The sequence below is a fragment of the Belonocnema kinseyi genome, chromosome 3, assembly GCF_010883055.1.
Source record: "Belonocnema kinseyi isolate 2016_QV_RU_SX_M_011 chromosome 3, B_treatae_v1, whole genome shotgun sequence".
NCBI classification, from domain to species: domain Eukaryota; kingdom Metazoa; phylum Arthropoda; class Insecta; order Hymenoptera; family Cynipidae; genus Belonocnema; species Belonocnema kinseyi.
This window is the reverse complement of record NC_046659.1, coordinates 60,589,322-60,610,554: the sequence shown is the minus strand read 5'-3', so window position 1 is coordinate 60,610,554 and position 21,233 is coordinate 60,589,322. Positions and strand designations below refer to the sequence as shown.

At 30.9% G+C, this 21,233-nt stretch overlaps 2 protein-coding genes across 4 annotated transcripts in view; both read right to left on the bottom strand.

Annotated features, from left to right (window-relative positions):
- Positions 1 to 4,246: 4,246 nt before the first annotated feature.
- LOC117168700 (E3 ubiquitin-protein ligase listerin) overlaps positions 4,247 to 21,233 on the bottom strand; it is a 19,428-nt gene continuing 2,441 nt past the window's right edge. The window contains exon 2 of the mRNA XM_033354389.1: positions 4,247 to 9,615. Coding sequence (XP_033210280.1) covers positions 4,568 to 9,615 — 5,048 coding nt within the window. The 3' untranslated portion in view covers positions 4,247 to 4,567. The remainder of the gene's footprint in view (positions 9,616 to 21,233) is intronic.
- LOC117168701 overlaps positions 17,378 to 21,233 on the bottom strand; it is a 4,563-nt gene continuing 707 nt past the window's right edge. For 2 of the 3 annotated variants that reach the window (XM_033354390.1, XM_033354392.1), the window contains exons 2-3: positions 18,432 to 18,661; positions 17,378 to 18,204 (exon numbers count right to left, since the gene is read on the bottom strand). In XM_033354390.1, coding sequence (XP_033210281.1) covers positions 17,507 to 17,935 — 429 coding nt within the window. In that variant the 5' untranslated portion in view covers positions 17,936 to 18,204; positions 18,432 to 18,661 and the 3' untranslated portion in view covers positions 17,378 to 17,506. The remainder of the gene's footprint in view (positions 18,205 to 18,431; positions 18,662 to 21,233) is intronic. The other variant, XM_033354391.1, reaches the window with a different exon arrangement.

Below are 21,233 nucleotides of genomic sequence, written 5' to 3'. Positions count from 1 at the left end.
TGGAGAAGCTTTTTTGCATCTGAAATCGTGCAAATCTACCCCTCCCATGTAATTATTATACAAAAAAAAAGCTCGAGGAAATCCTAGTTCTACTCTCTCTTGAGCACCTCGTGAAAATCTTTTCACTGGGGTTATGGGAGTGATACCACATGCTGTGGAAAGAATAGAGACTTGTTTTGAGTTTATTACACTGATAAAATTCATCCCATAAAAAAAAATTAAAAAATGTAAAAAAAATGTATAAAATCCCTAAAAAAAAAGAGACTATCGATATTCGTCGACCTCCACGTTGATGATAGTTGGGCAACGTAAACTTTGTTTGCGGCAGACGGACGATAGATATTCGTGAATCATTTTACTCTTACACGATGCTTAGAACTATGAAAATTTTTTATTGAAAAACTATGCGCTTTTCGGAAAATTTGTCAAGAATAAAAAATTCATGAATGTTTTCACAAAAATTTTGCCATTAAGACGCCGTTTTGAAAATACTAAAAAGAAAAATCGATCTTTGAACCATGGATTCTTAAAGTTTAGACATTTATTCCACCCGTTAGTGAGATTTCAGGTTAATTACAGACTCGAAAAGCTTTGGAAAATGGTTCACAAAAAAAATAGGTACGAAAAATCACGTTTTTTTTTTTGTTTAAACTGCATTTTGGGATAATAAATAAATTTTTTGAGGAATTTCATTGGCACCGTCGGAAAGAGGAGATCTTAAGCAATAAAAATATATGTGTCTCAATTTTTTCTAGTGTCGAATAGTCTTAGTTATTGGCCGTTGAAAAGCAGTGTACCGGTAGTGGCGTTTTGGCCGTTTAAGGGTTAAAAAAATATAAATTCCCAAATGAAACTTTAGGAACTATTTCGAAAATAAAAATAGTTTCATAATAATATGTTCGTAATTAAAGGCTTTTGTTAGGTTTAAACTATAGTTTAAATCTAAAATAATCAATTTCTAATCCATTAAATTAAAAAAAAATGTTTAAAAAAAGAACAGCTATTTAATATTTAGCATTATTTTATTGTTCATTTAAGACGAGGAAATTGAAACCAAATGATTAAAAATACAAAATTTTAAACTGTATTGTTTGACATAGAAACCCTTGAATCGTTAAAATCTCGAAGAGCTTTTAAACTTTGAATGTTACAATTTTAATGTATTTGAAAAATGATTATTTTGTAAGTGAAATTGTTGAATTCTGAGGTATAAATAACAGTTTAACACTTATTATTTGTAGAAAAAATATTTAATGACTTAAAATATTTTAAACGAAGTGTTAACATCAAAACAAAATGTAGAATTTTGCTGATTTTAAATGAAAATTTTGAAACTTTTTAAGATTTGTGAACGGTTTCAAACGAATAAAAAAATATTCCCTTAAGACTCTTAGGAAAGTTGAAAGTGATGTTTCATTTTGAATAATTATTTTAAAGAATTTCAAAAGAGAATCTGGAATATTTTAAAGAAATTTTAAGGATTTTCTAAAAATTTTAGGAAAAAATCAATAATTATACATTTATTTATTTTAATATAATATTGTGGAAACTTTTTAAAATATTATCTTAAAATAATTTTTCTACCTGAGAAATCATTTTCAATTTTCCTAGAAAACTCAATAAAATGTTTTTATTATTTTGAAGACTTTCACCATTCTTGAAAAGCTTCTACATTTTTTATTTGAAATCTGAAAATATCTACATATTATTTTTTAGATTAAGGAGTGTCCATTAGCACCGACATCTTGGAACGAATAGCCTAAATTTGTCGGTACATACACCTCGTTTAAATTATTTGAAATCATTTCAAATTTTAAACTAATTTTGAATCGTTTCAAAACTTAAAATGACTCAAATGTTGTTCTTCACATAATAAGCAGGATCTTCTAAAAATTGTAGGAAAACTCGATTAATTTTAAAAGATATTTAGAATTTTTTAAATTCAAAAATATTATAAAATTTGAAAAAATTTCAAACAACATCTAGGTTTTGAAATCAAATATTAAAGCTTTTTAAGGATGTTTAAACTATTGCAAATGAAAATAATTTAACTTTTAATTTAAGAAGTGTTAAGTTTTAAAAAATTTAATTTTTCAGTTTTTAATGTTTCTAGTTTAAAATTGCTTAAGATAATATAATTTTGAAAGTTTTAAAGTTCATTGATTAATTGTTTAATTTAGAACAGTGAAAATTATAACGTTGATTTATATTTTTGGTACTGAATTTGAATCTTTGAACTGTATAATTTATAAAAATTAAACGTTCTAGATTTTGCTGTTTATCGGCACCCAACTTTCATTTTATACGTGTAAATATTGACTTCGCATTTTTTAATTTTGTTGACCGTCAGAAATGTTTGCGAACCGGAAATTTTATTCTTCGACTAAAATGGCCATCCTGCACCTTTTTCGGCGCATGCGCAGTTGAAAAAGTTGCGTACAGGTGGCGTATCGATACAATTCTGAGGCATCCAATAGACGTGGCTTGACAAAAATAACTTGAGATCGCGGTGGAGGTGGAGATCCCTCCACCCTTAAAAAGAAAGAATCCACGTAAATAAGAAAAACTTCACAGTACTTCAATTTTCACAAAGACTTATAAAGGAATTCACAGATTTCAAAATAATTCACAAAGATTTGAAAGATGTTTCAAATATTTCAAAACATTAAACAAAATTGCACAAAGTTTTAAAAAGAATTCATAAATATTTCAAAGGTTTTAAAATACTTCACATAGATTTGAAAGATTTCAAAAATAAAGTGAACTTCCACCTATTTCAAAGTTCACCTATTTGAAACCTCCTACGGTCACGCCCGCGTCAGTGGCTGATCATTTAAAAGAAAGAAGCCCGAAGAGCGGAAAGCCATCCTTGGTTGGCTTGGGGTATTTTAGCATGATGTCATATATAGTAATATATTAATAGTAATATTTACCATGTATAGAATGTATTCTTCCAGCCATGTTCCATTTTTTACTGATTGACGACTGATTTGCGCAAATGCATTCTACACTTGAAAAATACTATTATTTAGACTTTTATAACTTACTTTTACGTTTATAATATTTTCTCCGAAAAGGCGTATGCATTGCTACATGAAGATGTGGAAACTATACTAACCATCCTGACATTTACACCTATCCTAGCATGGTCACGACTCAATGGTGCAAAAATCACTATTCTGTGAAATATTTGAGTCGTTTTTTGATTCTATTATATTGCTTTATAGTTGGCAAATTGTACTATTTCAAGGAAATGTTATATTTGTCACGTCGTACATATACCAAAACACTGATATGCATGCAAGCTAACGGATCGCGACTTCTCAACTGCACATGCTCCGAAAAGCGCGAGCCCATTTGAAATTGCAATGTATAAACTTTTAATATTACATTAATAATAAATTATTTAAAGAAATTAGCTATTTCAAATGAACAAATATTTGAAAAATTTCCAAAGTTTTCAAAAGAATTTAAATACATTACACAGACTTTTCCGAAATTTAGATTTTAAACATGTTAAAAAGATTTAAAAACATCTCATAAAAATTTCAAAATATTAAAAAAAATCGAATATTTCAAAAATATTTGAGATTTTACAAATATTAAAAATATTTCAAAAGAGTTCCAGGACATTTCACAAAATTTTTTTAAGAATTTCACAGGTTTCAAATATTTTGGAAACATTTCGAAACATTTCACAAAAGTTTGAAAAGAATCCGCGAAGATTACAAATAATGTTCAGAGTTCGAAATTTTTCAAAAAATTACACAAAAATATCAAAAAGATTCACAAATATTTCAAAAGTTAAAAAAATTTGTTTAATAATTTACAAGGTAGATAGATTTCATAAATGATTGAGTTTTAAAAAGAGCTCTCAAAGATCTAAAACCGTTTTTAAAGATTTCCAAAGTTTTAAAAAGACGCCAAAATAGTTTTTAATGTTTCAAAAGTTTGCAAAAAATTGCACAGATTTCAAAATAATTTACAAATAGCTCAAAGACATTAACAGTTTTAAAAATATTTCAAAATAATTCATAAAAATTTCAATGATTTAAAAATATTTCAATAGCTTTAAAGGAATTCACAAAAACGTTAAGATCTTATGAAGACTTGCACATTAGATTTCAAGAGTGACCAACTTACCAACCCCTCGATGGGTAGCAGTTTGAAATTTCAATACATTATTAAAGAAAACACATAAAACGAACGATTATCACAGGAAAATCTACTCAATAAAAAACAAACATTCTAACTCAAAGATCTCCAGAAGAATTTATTTCTGAGTCACTAGACTAATTTAAGCTTCGCCATTCAGTACAGACTCATACTTCCTAAAACGAAAACATTATAACGTAATATCTTGAATCTTATTAAACAACCTTCGAAGCACAAATACAATATTTAAAACATGCTCCATTTAAAATACTGTTTTCTCTTTCTCTCCGAAAACTCAAATCTATTAAAAATTTCTTGCAAAATCTATCAAATAGTCTTCCCAGAAGTCTTTGGTTTTCATCAACCGTGGTTCTAAAACTACTTTGCACTTTACACTTGAAATTTTTAAATCTCAAAATACATTCCTACAAATCGGACAGGATGACTTTTGACTCGTGTTGAACCACTTGTATAAACAGTTAGTATGAAACTTCTTTCTACAAGTGTGGCAGGATGATTTCGGAATTTGGTAGGTACTGATGTGGAAAACACTGAAGCAAATACAACACTCTTCAATTCCAGCGAACCTTTTATCGAGATTAGTTTTCCAGAGCATCAAACCGTCCCAAAGCGATCCATTCTGATGAGTCAGAAGAATTGACAATTGCATGTGACAATTTCTCCAATTCGCAGTTCCCCCCACATACTGACAAGGTGTGATCGTCACAGCTCCCAAAGGATGGTTAGTTGGAAGAACGATGCTCAATTCCAGTTTGGTTTCATCCATCTGATAGAGAGCAATCACCTCCCTCGCTGATGGGAGAACCTTCACCTGCATATTTTCAATATTCTCAAACTTGTTGCTTTGCAGCTCTTCTTGACACAACATCGGACTGACATGAATCGATGTGATCTTGTCAATAGCAGCACTGACTCTGCTATCAGTTGTGCTCCACCATTGCCTCACCAAAACCGGAAGAAACCTCAGAGAATTGGAATATAGCCAGCATGCTATATGATCCAGTCTCCACTCCGTCCAGCTTTCTGAAAACTCTAAGGAAGGCCGGCTCCTAAAAATTGCAAGCAACTTTGGCGCCTTTGCTTTCTTATCCTGAAGAAGCTCTACGGGCATCAATTTGAAGATAGTTTCCATCAAACAAGGGAAATATTTATCCTTGAGTATTTCTGCGTACTGGTATCGCAAATCCCCATGAGCTTTAGCACACATCTTCAGAAGGACACTCCAGGTTAATAAAAATCCGAGAGTATAAGTATACGAATCCGTGTAAGGTTGAATCGTACAACTTATCATGTCACAGAGCTTGAAATCCATCAGCATCGACTTAACAATATTCTGAACACTTGAAAGAATCTCTTCGAATTTCGCGAGGTTGAGTGACTTTGGATCAAAACTATCGTCTAGAATTGCAGCCTTGTCCTGTTTAATCAGTTCTGGAATCAAGTGATCCAGCATGAAGTAACCTCCGAGTTGTAAACTCGGAACTGGAGATGTCATCAATTTCAATGATGAGAGAATGACTTCATTTGGTGTGAGGGGATTTATACGAGACTCCTCTTGTTTCTGGCAGAAAATGTCCCCGTCGACAAACTTGATAGCAGTTCCTACGGTGTCTAGAAGAACTAGAGTTGTTGGAGATGAAGTTGACTTTTCATAGGTTTTTGCTAATGATCCACTAATGCTGATCCAGATCTGAGAAATTCCAGCCTGGGTGTGGATTAGAAAGACGTTCTTCCATTCGTCGAGTAACTCAGGAGGTAATTCTGAGATTGGCTCCTTTTCATGTTTGTTCATCAGACTCTGAACTGCCGAATAAAGATTGCTGACAGCTATCACGAGAGCAGAGACACGCATCGGGTAAAATTGCTGTTCCTGAGTTTGACACCACTTTATCGTTTGAAGAATGGATACTTGAAGTTCTACCATCGACGTCATGATGAAATCCCAGTGGTCAGTGGTTAATTTCGTTGGATGAATAGTTACCAGTTTCGTAAAACTATTTATCATCTCCAAGGCCAATGAAACGTCTGAATCAAATTTGGAAATCACTCTATCATATAAAGAAGCGCAAGGATTTCCCTTTGGAGAGTTCATGACTCGATCCAAATCTTCGATTAATTTAAAATCCTGTGGAGTGAGTTTGCTTTTTGATATGATCAGAGCTTCTTCTGGTGAAGCATCCTCTAGGTTTCCTAAAACCTCATCATCGAAATATTGGGATAAAATTTGAACTCCTCGAATGAAGGAGAGCCTTTTCTCTTCCTCGGTTGAAATAATAGTCTTGTAATTTTTGTAATACATGGAAGGCGTCACGTCTGGTTCAAACTCGGTATGGTAAACATGCAAGAGATGAGGAAGGATTTTGTCATAGACATTATTGTTGAAGAAATTTCCAATCTCTTCTCGCAGGTCGATTGTTAGGAATCGTTTTAATGTGCTGAATTCTTTAGAGATTTGAGACAAGAGGGACGTCACTTCCGTATAATGTTTTGCGGACTTATAATATGTTTGGTAAATTTGTCCTAGTGTGAAAACGTAAATCACGTTGAAGAAGACTTCCAAAATGTTGGAGAGGGTGATACTTTCAAGTGACCTGGAATCCTCTTGTCGATGATCTTCGTGCATTCGTGGAAGTAAATTGTTAAGAAGCTTCGTGGTAAAGAGAGCCCACTTCAAAGATTTTGCAGAATAATCTTCAAAGTTGTTGTTCAAATCAAAGGATATAAACTCATCCCATACTCGTACTTCTTCTTTCTTCTTATCCACTTTCTCGTAGAGATTTCCAGTTACGATCTCAGCATAAAGAACGATCCCAGAAAAGTTTGTGATCCACTTTCTTAAATCCAACTCTGTTAAGAACAATTTGATAATTTCCTTGTTTTTCTCTGTCTCGCAATATCCGCTGCTTTCAATTACAGATTCTATAAAATCAGTCGCTACTTCTATCTCACAATTATTTTCAGAATTATTCTCACTCTCGGGATTCGTTTCGAACATTTTCTTCCAGACAATATTAGCCAGATTTCTCACAAGTTCAAGGAAACGAGAATGCGGAATGGCTTGAGCAACTCGAGTAATGTTGCGTTTCCAGATGCAACGAACAGTTTCGTCTTTTATCTCAGTTGTGATACTGAACTCGAAAAGCTTTTCGAGCATAAAAAATACTGCAGCGATTATTGAAGAATCAGTCAAATTCACATAAGCCGAAGTGAGTTCCAGAATTTGGGAAATTAAAATCGCTATGGATTTCGAATTTCTGTCGGGTTTGTTGAGCGCAGAAGCCAAAGTTGAAACGAGAATGAAAATTGCTTCACTAGAAATTAATGGAACTCCATCATCGGTTGATTCAAAGACTAATAGAATCATCTTTTTATTCACTTCTAGATCTCTTGATTCCGAATTGACTATTGATTCTGCAACTTCTTTTAAAATCAATCCTACATCGAAGTTGGCACACCAGGATTTAACTGCTTTGCTGTTTCTGTTTTCCTTCGACAAAGCATTTAAAAGTGCATTTTTCAAAACAAAATTATTGTTTAGCTTTAATAACGAATTCAAAACTTTTTCTTGATTCGATTCCTCGATGTATTTCAGCAGGGTAAATACCAGTTGAACACCAGCTTCAGTTTCTTCTGCCTTTCCACTGAGCCAACTCTTTACAACTTCATAAAATGACATAAGATCTGCGTCGTCTTTAAGGGATTTCGAGAGCGCTATAAAGAGCTCTTTAGTTTCGAAATTGGAGATAAGTTTAACGAACCTTGGAATATTCTTCTTCGACGATTCCGAATTCGTTTTCTTGAAATAGGAAACAGAGAGAGTTTTGATGAAATTCTCAAGTTTGCTTAAAAACTGCCAATCGTCTTCTCGGATTACATTTTCGGTTTTCGGTTCAATCTCGGCGTTACTATAATCCAAGAATTTAACTTTCCTGCTAGGTTTAGGAACTGGGGAATTTTTCAGGGCAAGAAGAAAATCAATCTGTGAATTAAAAATTGAAGAAACTCTTCCTTCTTCGAAGCTTTCGTCTCCTGCGATAGATATCTTTTCAAAAATAAGGTCGAGTTCTATCCAAAAATTATCTACAAGATGAGAGTAAGTACTGCATTCGTTGGATTGTTTCGTCCAATATCGGATCAACTGCGACACTTCAAAAAAGAAAACTTTATTGTAAGGGACGTTTTCTCTCAAAGAAAACTCTATCATCGACATCAGCTGTTCCTTCAAAAGACTCGAGCAAATCTCTTGATTGCTTGAATTTATAACAACAGCATATCGCAAACATTCCACAAAAGAAGTTACAATCGCGGATGTTTCTGAATAAGTCAATTTGACTATTTTTGTCGAAAATCCCTCGCGCATATTATTGAAGAAATTTGCAAATAGTTCCTTCGAGTCGAGATTAAACTTCGGAAACTGACCGAGAAAAGGTAACAAATTCGGATACATTATGGTTGGACAAGACTGGCTTCCATGTTTCAAAACTCGCCAGAGTTTTGGAAGAACAAACTTCTCGATGCTGACGAGTTCGAACCAATTTTCTATTTTCATCACCGCTATTAGCATTGCTTCCCAAACAGCGGAAAGAAGTCCTGGATCAGTTTCATCAAGACTATTGATAATGGATGTCATTGCTCTTTTCTTTTCATTTTCTAACAACTCGATAGCATTCTCAATAGCAGAAGCTAAGATATTAAAGAATCCAGTTTTAATTTGAATAGATTCATGATTCGCGAGTTTCCAGTATTTGCTGTTCTTACCCAAAATCATGCGATGAATCTCGATGGTTTTTTCAATCTCCGAAGCGGGAACTGTCTTTAAATAAAAAGTGTAAGCCTGCAAACTTGAAACTAGTAATCTTTGATGTTTGGCTTCGAGTTCTTCAGGCGAGAGAGAAGTTTTTTTGGACTGTGATAGCGATGCCTGGCTTGAAATGTTTTCGAAAATGAACTTTAGAATCTCCTCTTGACAGTGAATGATTGCGCTGACTACCTTATTTGGTGGGAAAGTTTCGTTGAAAGAATTGAGAGCAGCTGAAGCTGCTGGAGGATAAGTGTCATATTGAGATATAAACCATGGACCCGCCAGTTGTTTTAGATAAACAGCAATATTTTTTCCAACGCGTTTTACAACAGCTGCGTGGGCTAGTTGGGTCAATTCTCGAACTTTATGTTCAACATCGTTTGCTAGTTGTCCGTAGATGCGGGCCCAAAAAGAGAGTAGGCTTTCAATTGAAGATGCTTCTGAGTTTCGACAAAGTTCTATAAATTCTTGTAAGGCTTTGCATTTTGTGGTGGAGTCTTTCTTGTTCATTTTCTTCAGAACAAGATGAAACTTGGAGTCGATGTTTGTCATGTCCACATCGCTGATGGTGCTGATGCTGAGGTTGGGTAGTAAGGATGTTAAGCCTCCTTCTTTAATAATAGTGGAAGACGTGATACCTGGAAAATATAATAATTCTTGATTTTCATTTATCTTAATCAAAAATAAATCTATGATTTTAGTAATAAAGAAAAGAAATTGTTTTCTCGAGTTGTTGAGCGATAATACTCGCTGAAATGATTTGCCACGTTGTAGAAGGGTAAAATGCAAAAGCGAAATGGGATTCCCCAAACGACCACGTAAAAGTCTTGCAAACTCGGTCCAAAAAGCAGGTCTACTCAATTTTGATGAAAAAGTTCTAGATTTCGCTAAAATTGAAAAGATTTTCAGGGATTTAAAAGTATTAAAAAGGACTTCGAAAGTTTTCAAGGAAATTCATTGAATTTTTAAGCATCTTAATGTTTTTAAGGAGGCATTGTATAGATGTCCGGCGCCGAACACTAGGTTGGTATCCGGTAGATTACTCTGATTGGTTGCATGGCAGTGGGCGGGGTCTATCAGACAGCAGAATCGAGTACGGCAATAGTCTTAGTACATTTCTTATTTTTTTGTGCCGTACATCTTATATTGTTTCAATATTATATTAGATTTATATTTTATATTATTTTTTTTTTTTTAATTTGAAGTACTTTTCTCAATACTACTTTAATATTTCATTCGCTAAATAAAATTAAAGTTACATTTGAAGGCGATTTAAAGATACATTTGTTCCCTGACAAATCTTTGGTGAATTATTTTAAAACAACTCCAAAATTTACTTTTTTACTTTGAACGTAAGTAAACGTAATTTTTATTAAAAATACGTTATTTGGTTTTTTCTATTTTATCTTTCATCGTTCATATACTTTGTCATTATTTTATTACTAAGAAGATAAGACATAATCTCAAAGTATATAATTTGGAACGAGAATATAATTGAACCGCTGGCGACCAAAAGGGGACACGGCCGAATTCATTTTTGATATTGCTAACAACGTGCGTGTATATTTCGAGGTTATGTGCGTTACAATTCACTTGACTACAAAATAATGCATATGCATAAAATTTTTATTTAGCACAATAAATTTTTTTGTTATTATCCATCAAAAAAGAGTCCGGGGACGTCCGTTATGATATCTTATAGCCTCTCCGAATTCAGTTTTTCAAAATAATCATTTTTGTGGAAAAAAGCCGGGGAAACTGTAAGTATCACATGCCCTTAAATATTGCATTTCCATATTAAATGAAAATTTTATTTTTCATTGCACATATAAAAGAGCTTAGTTCGTGTTTGCGATTTTTATTTATTGTGAATAACAATTAGAATTTCATATTTATTGTTTACCATTGACGTGGCTTTATTGTGTTTCTAAAAATATTCTCTGTAATAAATATTGTACAATTCTTGAGAGTTTCATTAAAACAGAAGTTTTACACAAACAAAACTTATCAATAATTTATACACTTCTAAAATGAAAGCTTAAATAGAACTATATAAGAAAAATCTTAGTAATAAAAGAATGATAAAGTAAATGTGCAAGGAAAGATAAAACAGCAAATACCAAATAACTCTTTTAATAAATAATTACATATTTCAAGTTTGTAAAAAATTACACTTATATTCGTCTTTCGAAATTATATACTTCACTTTGAGACTATACCTTGTCTTCTTAGTACTGAAAGAATGATAAAGTAAATGTACAAGGGAAGATAAAATAGGAACTACCAGATAAGCCATTTTTAATGAACAATACATATTTCGAGTATGTAAAAAAATTACACTTATATTCTCGTTTCAAATTATATACTTCACTTTGAGGCCATGTCCTGTCTTCTTAGTAATGAAATAATCATAAAGTAAATGTACAAAGGAAGATAAAATAGCAAATACCAAATATCTCCTTTTTAATAAACAATTATATATTTCAAGTATGTAAAAAAATGCAATTCAACCGCTGGCGACCAAAAGGGGACACGACCGGATTCAGCCTGAGAGGTATTGTCCTAAGTGTCAATTTTAAAAATCTTTCTAATTTCAATTTTAATGACTGATACTTGTAGAGAATTTCATGGCGCATCTTTTTTTCCTCTTGCAAAAATTTATAGGTTTTGTAGTTTTTGAGATAATTTGTAAAAAGTGGATTTTTTGAAAACGAAAAATTCCCATCTTTTTTCACTTCAACTCGCGCTAATTTAGCCAATTTTCATCATTTCCCGATTTCCCCAATAAAAAGTACGTGTTTAAGTCTTCTGAAACTATCTAATAAAGAAAAACGAGAATATTGTAATAAACAAAAAAGTTATTAATTTTTTTTTGAGGCAATGCAAAAATCATTAATTTTAACCTTCAAGCGCCTCGTTTAGCGAACCAATTTTAAGCTACGGAAAGCTTTCAGTGAGAAAGTTGTTCATTAAGGTTCAAAGAAGTTTTCTGGAAAGTTTTAGATCAATTGGATTAATAGTTCAAAAATTATGAATGTTTTAAAATCCAAGCGGTAATCTTGACGCTGCCCAAAAACGTGCCTGGCCGGCTACGTACGCGCTGCAGCGAACGACGTGAAGGTCAAGTCAACCTTACCAAAACAAATGCACAACAGTAACTTTTTTGTCATCTATGAAATTCTACAAATAAAGCATAGAATCAGCGAAGTGATTGTTTCTTATAATAGTTGGAAAAGCATTTTTTTTGAGATTATTGAGATTTTTTAGATATTTTTGAGAATATTAAATAAAAAGAAAAATATATTAAAATGAAACAAGGTAGAAAAAGAACTAGAAATGAAGATTCGTGGATTAAAAATAAGAAAAAATGTTCCAGAAATCTGGTACGATTGGAAACCGTCAATACAATTTTAAAATAAATTATAATCATAAATTTAATATTTTGTGACTTTTTTATTCTTGATTTTTTAAATAATTCTTTTACTAAACTATATATAATATGTAGATAGTCTAAAGTAATTATTTTAAATTTTTAATGACGAAGTTAATAGCATTATTTGTTATTTCTTTAGGGAAAAGAAAAAATTACGAAGTCTAAAACTAAAAAAGACGGTATTGCTAAAGATATTCTAATCCCAGAGAAATCTTTCAAACCTATTGAATCCTGCTGTGGAGAAAAATGTTAGCAAAAGTTTTCAAATGTGCAACAAGAAAAAGTACATACAAATTTTTGGAGTCTCGGGAACTATAATGAACAAAATGTGTTTCTCAGAGGATTGTGAAAATGCAAGGATCCTATCCAAACGAATGCAGGTGAAAAACTAGGACGGTTAATTCATTGGATATATTTATTTCCTACTGACGAAGAAAATGTTCCGATTTGTAAGAAATTTCTTTGTGGAGTACGCGAAAGTTGTCTTAAATTAACAAAAAATTTTTTAAAAAATTATTGAAGAGCATTGCGAATCAATTTCACATCACAGTTCACATTACAAACGAAATTCTACCAACCTAAAATATTTTGATAATCCTTCATTAAATCTTGTAGAACTTTACAAATTATTCGGAAAATATTATAAAGAAAAAACGGGGGCTAAATTGACAATAAGTCAAACCGTTTATTTTAAGTATTTTAACCGAAATGTTGGCTTCAGTTTTAAATTACCTAGAACTGACGTGTGCAATAATTGCTACAAAAACGAGACAAATGGAGATGTAAACGAAGAAGTAATTAATCACAAAAACAATGCTGAAATTTATTTGAAGTTAAAAAAGCAAATACTCTCTGAATATAATAGTTTATGCTGTGAATTTGATTTTGCACAGAATTTGCCACTACCAAAAATACCCGTGTCCGCGCAGTTTTACCTGCGTTTAGCATAGCTTTTTCTATTTAACGTAAATGTACATACTACGAACCAGAGTTACATGTTCCCTACTCTTGAGGGAATTGTAAAGAAGGGTGCTAACTCTGTTTGCAGTTTTATCAAATACGCGGTATTAAAAGAATTTGCTAAAGAAAAGTTCAACAGCATAACATTATTTTCAGACTCATGTCCGGGACAAAATAAAAACTACACAGTGTTTCATTTTTTTGGTTTTATTGTCCATTTATTTGCAAAGCGAGATTAAATATGTGTTTCCAGTTCGAGGCCATTCCTATTGCCAGTGCGATAGGAATTTTGGCACATATTCGCAAAAGCTGAAAAAATTAGAACGAATTGAAACTGAAGCTGAATATGTAGAAATATTCGCAATTCTCGTTCACCTTCATTCACAATGGTCGAGAAGTGTGAAGATCTTCTGCAGGATTTTGAAAAATGTTTCAAAGGCAAAATGTTAAAGCCAAAAAATTTCCAAATCAGCAAAGCGTTCGTTTTGCATGTTTTTCCTGATGGAAAAGTGTATGTTTTTGACAACTATGAGTTACAAAATCCAACCACTTTTTTCTTTAAACCTACGCTTAAACCAGAAAATCTTTCGAAAAGTCCTCCGCCCCGAATTGGATTAAAAGCTGCCAAAATAAAGGATGTAAAAAATCTCTTCCAGTATTTAAGCGCTAAAGGAAAAGAATTTTTCGAATCATATTTTTTAAAAGTACAAACTCAGAATCCAGATGCCGAAGAAACTGAACAGAGTGACAAAAATGACTAAAAGTAGTTCCTAATAAAATATTGTTTGATGAATTTATTCTTGTTCAATAATATGCATAATATTATATGTTAAATGTTTAATAAATAAATTATTTTAATGATAATATCTGGAGTTACTGTTGTGCATTTGTTTTGGTAAGATTGACTTGACCTTCACGTCGTTCGCTGCAGCGCGTACGTAGCCGGCCAGGCACGTTTTTGGGCAGCGTCAAGATTACCGCTTGGATTTTAAAACATTCATAATTTTTGAACTATTAATCCAATTGATCTAAAACTTTCCAGAAAACTTCTTTAAACCTTAATGAACAACTTTCTCACTGAAAGCTTTCCGTAGCTTAAAATTGGTTCGCTAAACGAGGCGCTTGAAGGTTAAAATTCATGATTTTTGCATTGCCTCAAAAAAAATTAATAACTTTTGTTTATTACAATATTCTCGTTTTTCTTTCTTAGATAGTTTCAGAAGACTTAAACACGTACTTTGTATTGGGGAAATCGGGAAATGATGAAAAATGGCTAAATTAGCGCGAGTTGAAGTGAAAAAAGATTGGAATTTTTTGTTTTCAAAAAATCCACTTTTTACCAATTATCTCAAAAACTACAAAACCTATAAATTTTTGCAAGAGGAAAAAAAGATGCGACTTGAAATTCTCTACAAGTATCAGTCATTAAAATTGAAATTAGAAAGATTTTTAAAATTGACACTTAGGACAATACCTCTCAGGCTGAATCCGGTCGTGTCCCCTTTTGGTCGCCAGCGGTTGAATTGCCTTTTTTTACATACTTGAAATATATAATTGTTTATTAAAAAGGAGATATTTGATATTTGCTATTTTATCTTCCTTTGTACATTTACTTTATGATTATTTCATTACTAAGAAGACAGGACATGGCCTCAAAGTGAAGTATATAATTTGAAACGAGAATATAAGTGTAATTTTTTTGCATACTCGAAATATGTATTGTTCATTAAAAATGGCTTATCGGGTAGTTCCTATTTTATCTTTCCTTGTACATTTACTTTATCATTCTTTCAGTACTAAGAAGACAAGGTATAGTCTCAAAGTGAAGTATATAATTTATATAGTATATAATTTTTTTACAAACTTGAAATATGTAATTATTTATTAAAAGAGTTATTTGGTATTTGCTATTTTATCTTTCCTTGCACATTTACTTTATCATTCTTTTATTACTAAGATTTTTTTTATATAGTTCTATTTAAGCTTTCATTTTAGAAGTGTGTAAATTATTGATAAGTTTAGTTTGTGTAAAACTTCTGTTTTAATGAAACTCTCAAGAATTGTACATTATTTATTGCAGAGAATATTTTTAGAAACACAATAAAGCCACCTCAATGGCAAACAATAAATATGAAATTCTAATTGTTATTTACAATAAATAAAAATCGCAAACACCAACTAAGCTCTTTTATATATGCAATGAAAAATAAAATTTTCATTTAACATGGAAATACAATACTTAAAGGCATGTGATACTTACAGTTCCCCCGGCTTTTTTTCCACAAAAATGAATATTTTGAAAAACTGAATTCGGAGATGCTATAAAATATGATAACGGACGTCCCCGGACTCTTTTTTGATGGATAATAACAAAAAAAAATTATTGTGCATAATATGCATAATTTTGAGGTTACGTCGTTTTCCATCTCTGCCTTTTCGATAATCTGGAAATTATTTATGAAATAAACTTTTTTGATTGCCTGAAAACAAGGTCAGTTCCAGGAGATTAGTTACTATGTTTATTTGTAAGTCCAAATTTTTCGGCCAAAAATATTGTGTAGTTTTGAAGTAACGCTCAAGTGAATTATAACGGACATAACCTCGAAATATACACGCACGTTGTTAGTAATATCAAAAATCTTTTGATAAAAAAACACAAAAAAAGGTGTTTGGGGACGTCTGTTAGCATGATCGCTATCATTTCCCAGATTTTGGAGGCAAAATATTTCTTATCCTAGGAAAAAAGCCGGGAGAATCTAACGCTGAAAAAATCGATACTATTTCTTAAGCACTATGCAAATTAATCAAATTTTGCTAAATTAAAACATTTTTGAATTTACCTACAAAAAAGTGTGTGGGGACGTCCGTTAGCATGTTCCCTATCATTTCCCAAATTTTTAAGACAAAATATTTATTATTCTAGAAAAAAAGCCAGGGGAATCCAAAACTGGTAAAATCGACAATTTTTTAAGTATCACATGCCCTTAATATGAAATTCATTTTCGATTGTGTTTCAAAATCATTGTATGATGCTTTGAAGCGAAACTTAATTTCTGAAGACGATTCGGGAAAAAATGTATTCTAAATCACATTTCATGACATTTTAAGTTAAAAAGTAAATTTTGGAGTTGTTTTGAAAATAATTCAATGAAGATCCTTCAGAAAACAAATGTATCTTTAAATCTCCTTTAAATGTAATTTTCATTTTATTCAGGGAAAAGGAATATTAAAGTAGTTTTGAAAAAAATCAAATTAAAATATAACATTAAAATATAGCATAAAATATAAACATACTATAAATATAATATAACATTCAAACAATATAACATGCATGTCACAAGAAAATATGAAATGCGCTAAGTCGAATGCCGTACTCGGTGCTGTTCGGCAGACCATGCCTAAGATACTTCACAGGAATTCAAACAAATTTCATATTGCACTAAAGAATTTCTTTCAATTTTGAAGGATTCCGAAGAATTTATAAGATTTTATGTTATTTTTAAAGATTCCACGGGATTTTAAAATACGTGAAAGGATTCTTATAGAATTTCAACGGATGTTAAGGAATTTTTTAAGATTTCTCAGGATGCCAATACATCATTTGAAGCGATTTTATTAGCTCTCAATAAGGTATTTTAATGATTTTCTCAGAATCTCGAAAGATTTCTTAACACTTTAATTATTTCAAAGAATATCAGATTTCATGTAATCTCACGGGATTTTATCATATTTTTTGGATTTAAAAACATTCTGTTCACAGATTCCGAGGGATTTTATAAGATTTCCGAGGATTTCAATTATTTGAAGTGATTTCATAATATTTCGAAGGGTATCAAGAAATGAAATTCCATTAAAGGAGTTTGAATATGATTTTCAAGAATTTAATGGGTTTTAATCCGCCCATCGATATTGGCACAGATTCAGTCCCACGCCAGGCCGCCTCACGTGAAACATAAAAAAATCAACTTTGTCAGGAAAACTGGGATTCAAATTATAAAGTATTTTAAGTATTTAATTTAATCTGACAATTTTAAACAATACAATAGATTTTGTTTATGATTACATACTCTTTAAATTATAAAATGTTCATTTGACACAATTAAACTCATATTATAACAAATAAAAATGGATAGTCTCTACTCTTCTCTCTGATTTGGTTGTAACAATCTTTCTGCAGTTGTGATTAGACGCTCAGTATCATGAATCATTGTAGGGAGGAATTCTTTTGGTATACATTTCACTAACTCCTGAAGTTTCTCAAAATTTTCCAGAAGTCGTTCTTTGTCACTTTTAAGACTCTCAACAGGAATAGAATCAATCTCGAGACTATCGGGATTTTCATAAATTTCTTCATTAGCAACTATTGAAAGTTCGCTGTCATCAAAGGTTTCAAATTTAAAATCAGAAATTGCCTCTTTCACTGCATCATTTGCCTCTGGTGCTCGAATTCGCCTTTTCTTCTTTCCTAGTCGAAGAGGTTCTATTATAGGATTATTAAAACGATCATAACGAATTCCATCTCTGACACGTCCGGCGAGAAACGCTCTTTTCATCTTCGTACTCATGTAAGCAAATTCATAAGATTGTGTATGGCCAGTATGGGTTTTTTGATAAAAGACCTGAATTCCTTTATCATCTTCCTTAAGCTTAATTACAGCAGGACAGCACTTTCCTATTTTAACGGACTTTATAACTCTAGCTGTTTTAGGATTTTGTGATTTGTGTGTAACACCCGATTGATGGCAGACGTAGTAGTAACGGTTTCTCGATACTGATCTCCTTATGAACCTTGAAAGCGTTTCTGATTCCTTTAGCGCTTTCCAGGTCTAGAATTCTGCAAGCGAAAGAATACAATTGTTAATGCGTAAAGAGTATTATAAAAAAAAGATACCCCCTACAATTTATGCATTTATAGTTGAGTCATTGAAATACAAGGCCTTCGTTATGGAAGATTTCAAATTAACATGCACATAAAAACTTCTTGTAAAAGCATAATATTTCTATTTCCTTAAATTCAGAAAATTAATGTAAAGTAATACAAATATGTTTTGCAGTTTATACCTTCCATTGAACTAAATTGAATATTCTCGATTTCTATCTTAATCCCGTGGTTATTTGTAAGATATTTATTGAATTCTCCGTACGTTTTGCAATTAACATCACAATGAGGGCATGCCACCTTCGGGGCCAAAGCTAAACTAGATTTTTCATTGGGCACATGTTCCATGTGTCTATTCATCATGCCTATGTTAGAAAAAATGGAACTACGTAATTCACCCTGAACCTTCTTCCTGCAAAAAATGGCAATTTTTAACAAGGTAAGTTATTATGGTAGGAATTACAATAATAAATAAAATTTAGAACGCAAACGGCAATGTTTGTACAATCGCAAATTTTATATAAATGTAGTTAATTCAGACTGGTATCTAGAAAAAAGTGTTTCTGCTCATTTCTCGGTTACCAAACATTTTTCCAGGGCATAAAAAATAAAATTTTCATACCTGAAAAATGTTCAATTTAAATATGAGATATTGAACTAAAAAGACAAGGTGTTAGAACTCTTCTGCATTTAAAGTATTTAAAATTAAAATTGAATAAGTTTTAGTTTATACAAGGATTTTAATTATTCGAAGGAATTTTTATAGCTTTTTAAGGTTTAAAGAAATTCAAAAGGATTTTAAAGATTGTACGAAAGTCCAAGGGTTTGCACGCTAATTAATTACGGGATTTAATATAATTTGAAGAGAAAAAAACTATTTGTACTGAAATTTGTACCGAAAACAGTATATTTCTACTGAAATTGCGGTATTCGTAGCCGTGGCCAAACTTCAGGAGGATTTCGATAAATTTCACAGGATTCAAAAGGCTTTAAAGTATTTTTAATGATTTCAAGGGACTTCGAAAATGTTCAAAGGATTTTTATGGTACGATTTCAAGTAATTTTTAATGAATATCAATTGAGAATGGTTAAACTGCGATACGTCACCTGGTGACAAAAATTCGAACGAGAAAGAATAGGCACGATTTTAAAGATGCATTTTAATTTGTGCATAAACATGTTTTAACCTTTTTTTTGGAGTTTAAAGTATATATTGGATAATAAAAATAAGTCTTTATCGGAGAAAAAGTGTTTTACATGGAATTTACATATTATGCAGTGAAAAACGACACTTTTTGACAGAAATATTTTTCTAAAGAAAAACAATTATTGTTCCCTTTATTGTGATTTTCAAAAGATTATAAACTTAATTCATATTTAAATTCCAGTCGTCTGTAATTCGTGTGCTTGTTATAATATGGATAAAATTTGTCGCTAAATACATTAATTAAAGTTTATTTAAGCTAACAATGCATTGAAACTTACATGAAATAATCAAATATTTGTATTTTTTTTAAAAACCTATTCCACAAAAATGTGTTTTTCACTGTATAAGATGGAAATTCTGTCAAACTATTTTTTTCTGATGAATATTTGTTTTTAGTGTTCAACCATTGTTTTATACTTCACAAAACAATCGTAAACACTTTTATGCAAAAATTAAAATACATGTTTAAAATTGTACCTACTTTTTCTAGTTCCATTTTTCGGCACCATCTGGTGAATACATATTTAATACATATTACATTATTTACATTACATATACATATTTAAAAATTCTCAAAATTTTATGATAATTCTATAAATTATAAAGAATTTCACAAGAATTAAGGAATTTTCTATGACTTCAAATATTCTTTAATATGTGGGTTTAAAGAATGTCTTTGAATTTCTAAACATTTGAAAAAATTTCATAGAATTTATAAGATTTGCAAATATTTCAAATGATTTTTAAAGAATTATTTGCGAATTTAAAGATTTTAAGCTAAACAACTTTAGTTTGAAGTCCTCAATAACTAAACTATTTCAGAATTGTTCATTCGTACTATAATTTTCATTTGAAACTTTAAAGATGATAAAAATTATTAAAAGGTATCAAATAATATTAAAAGTGATTCGATAGATCTTATTATTAAAAACGTAGATTTCTGTGTATATTAAATTAAAAAATCCTTAAATTTCAAAGGTTACGAATTTTTTTTAACAATTTACATTTTTCTAGCTTGTTAGAGTATTTTTTACTGAAAATTCTTCTTTTTAAACAAAAATCGTAAGATTTTAAAGCTGTTTATTTTTTAAAGAATTTTCGGTTACGTTAGCGCCCTACGCAAAATGGTGTTTGAGAACAACATTAATTATAATTCGAACAATCTCTAGACATTCTGAATTTAAAAAAACATTATATTTTAAAGAATATTTTGAATTTTTAGTAACTTTTGGATTTGTTGGTGTGTTTCACATCTGAAATTTATATTTTTGAAGAAAAATCATTATATTTAAAAATTTTTTAAATTTTGAACTCTAAAAGTGTTTTTCTACGGTAATAGAGACTTTTATTCAAAAATCATTAGAATTCAAAAAAAGATTTATAATTTTGTACGAATTTTATCTAAGGTTGATATTTTGATTTCAAATTGCTATTTTCAAACTAAAATCATTAAATTTTGCATGAAATTTAGAATCTTTTGACAAGTTTGGGTTGTGCTCGTGTTATTTGTCAAAAATTTGTTTTTTTAATAATAATAAAAAAAATCGAATACCTTCTCTGATGAGAATGTAAAAATATTTCATAGAATATTTACAACTTTTTTGAACAATTTTACTTTAGATTGGAGTTTTACATCAGAAATAAGTATGAAACATGTATGTTTAGTAGAAGACCATTGAATTTTTAATTAAAAACAAAAAATGTAAACAATTTTAGGTTATGCTGAATAGTTTCACCGAAAAGCGGTATATTTCAAAGAAGATTTACAATTTTGGAA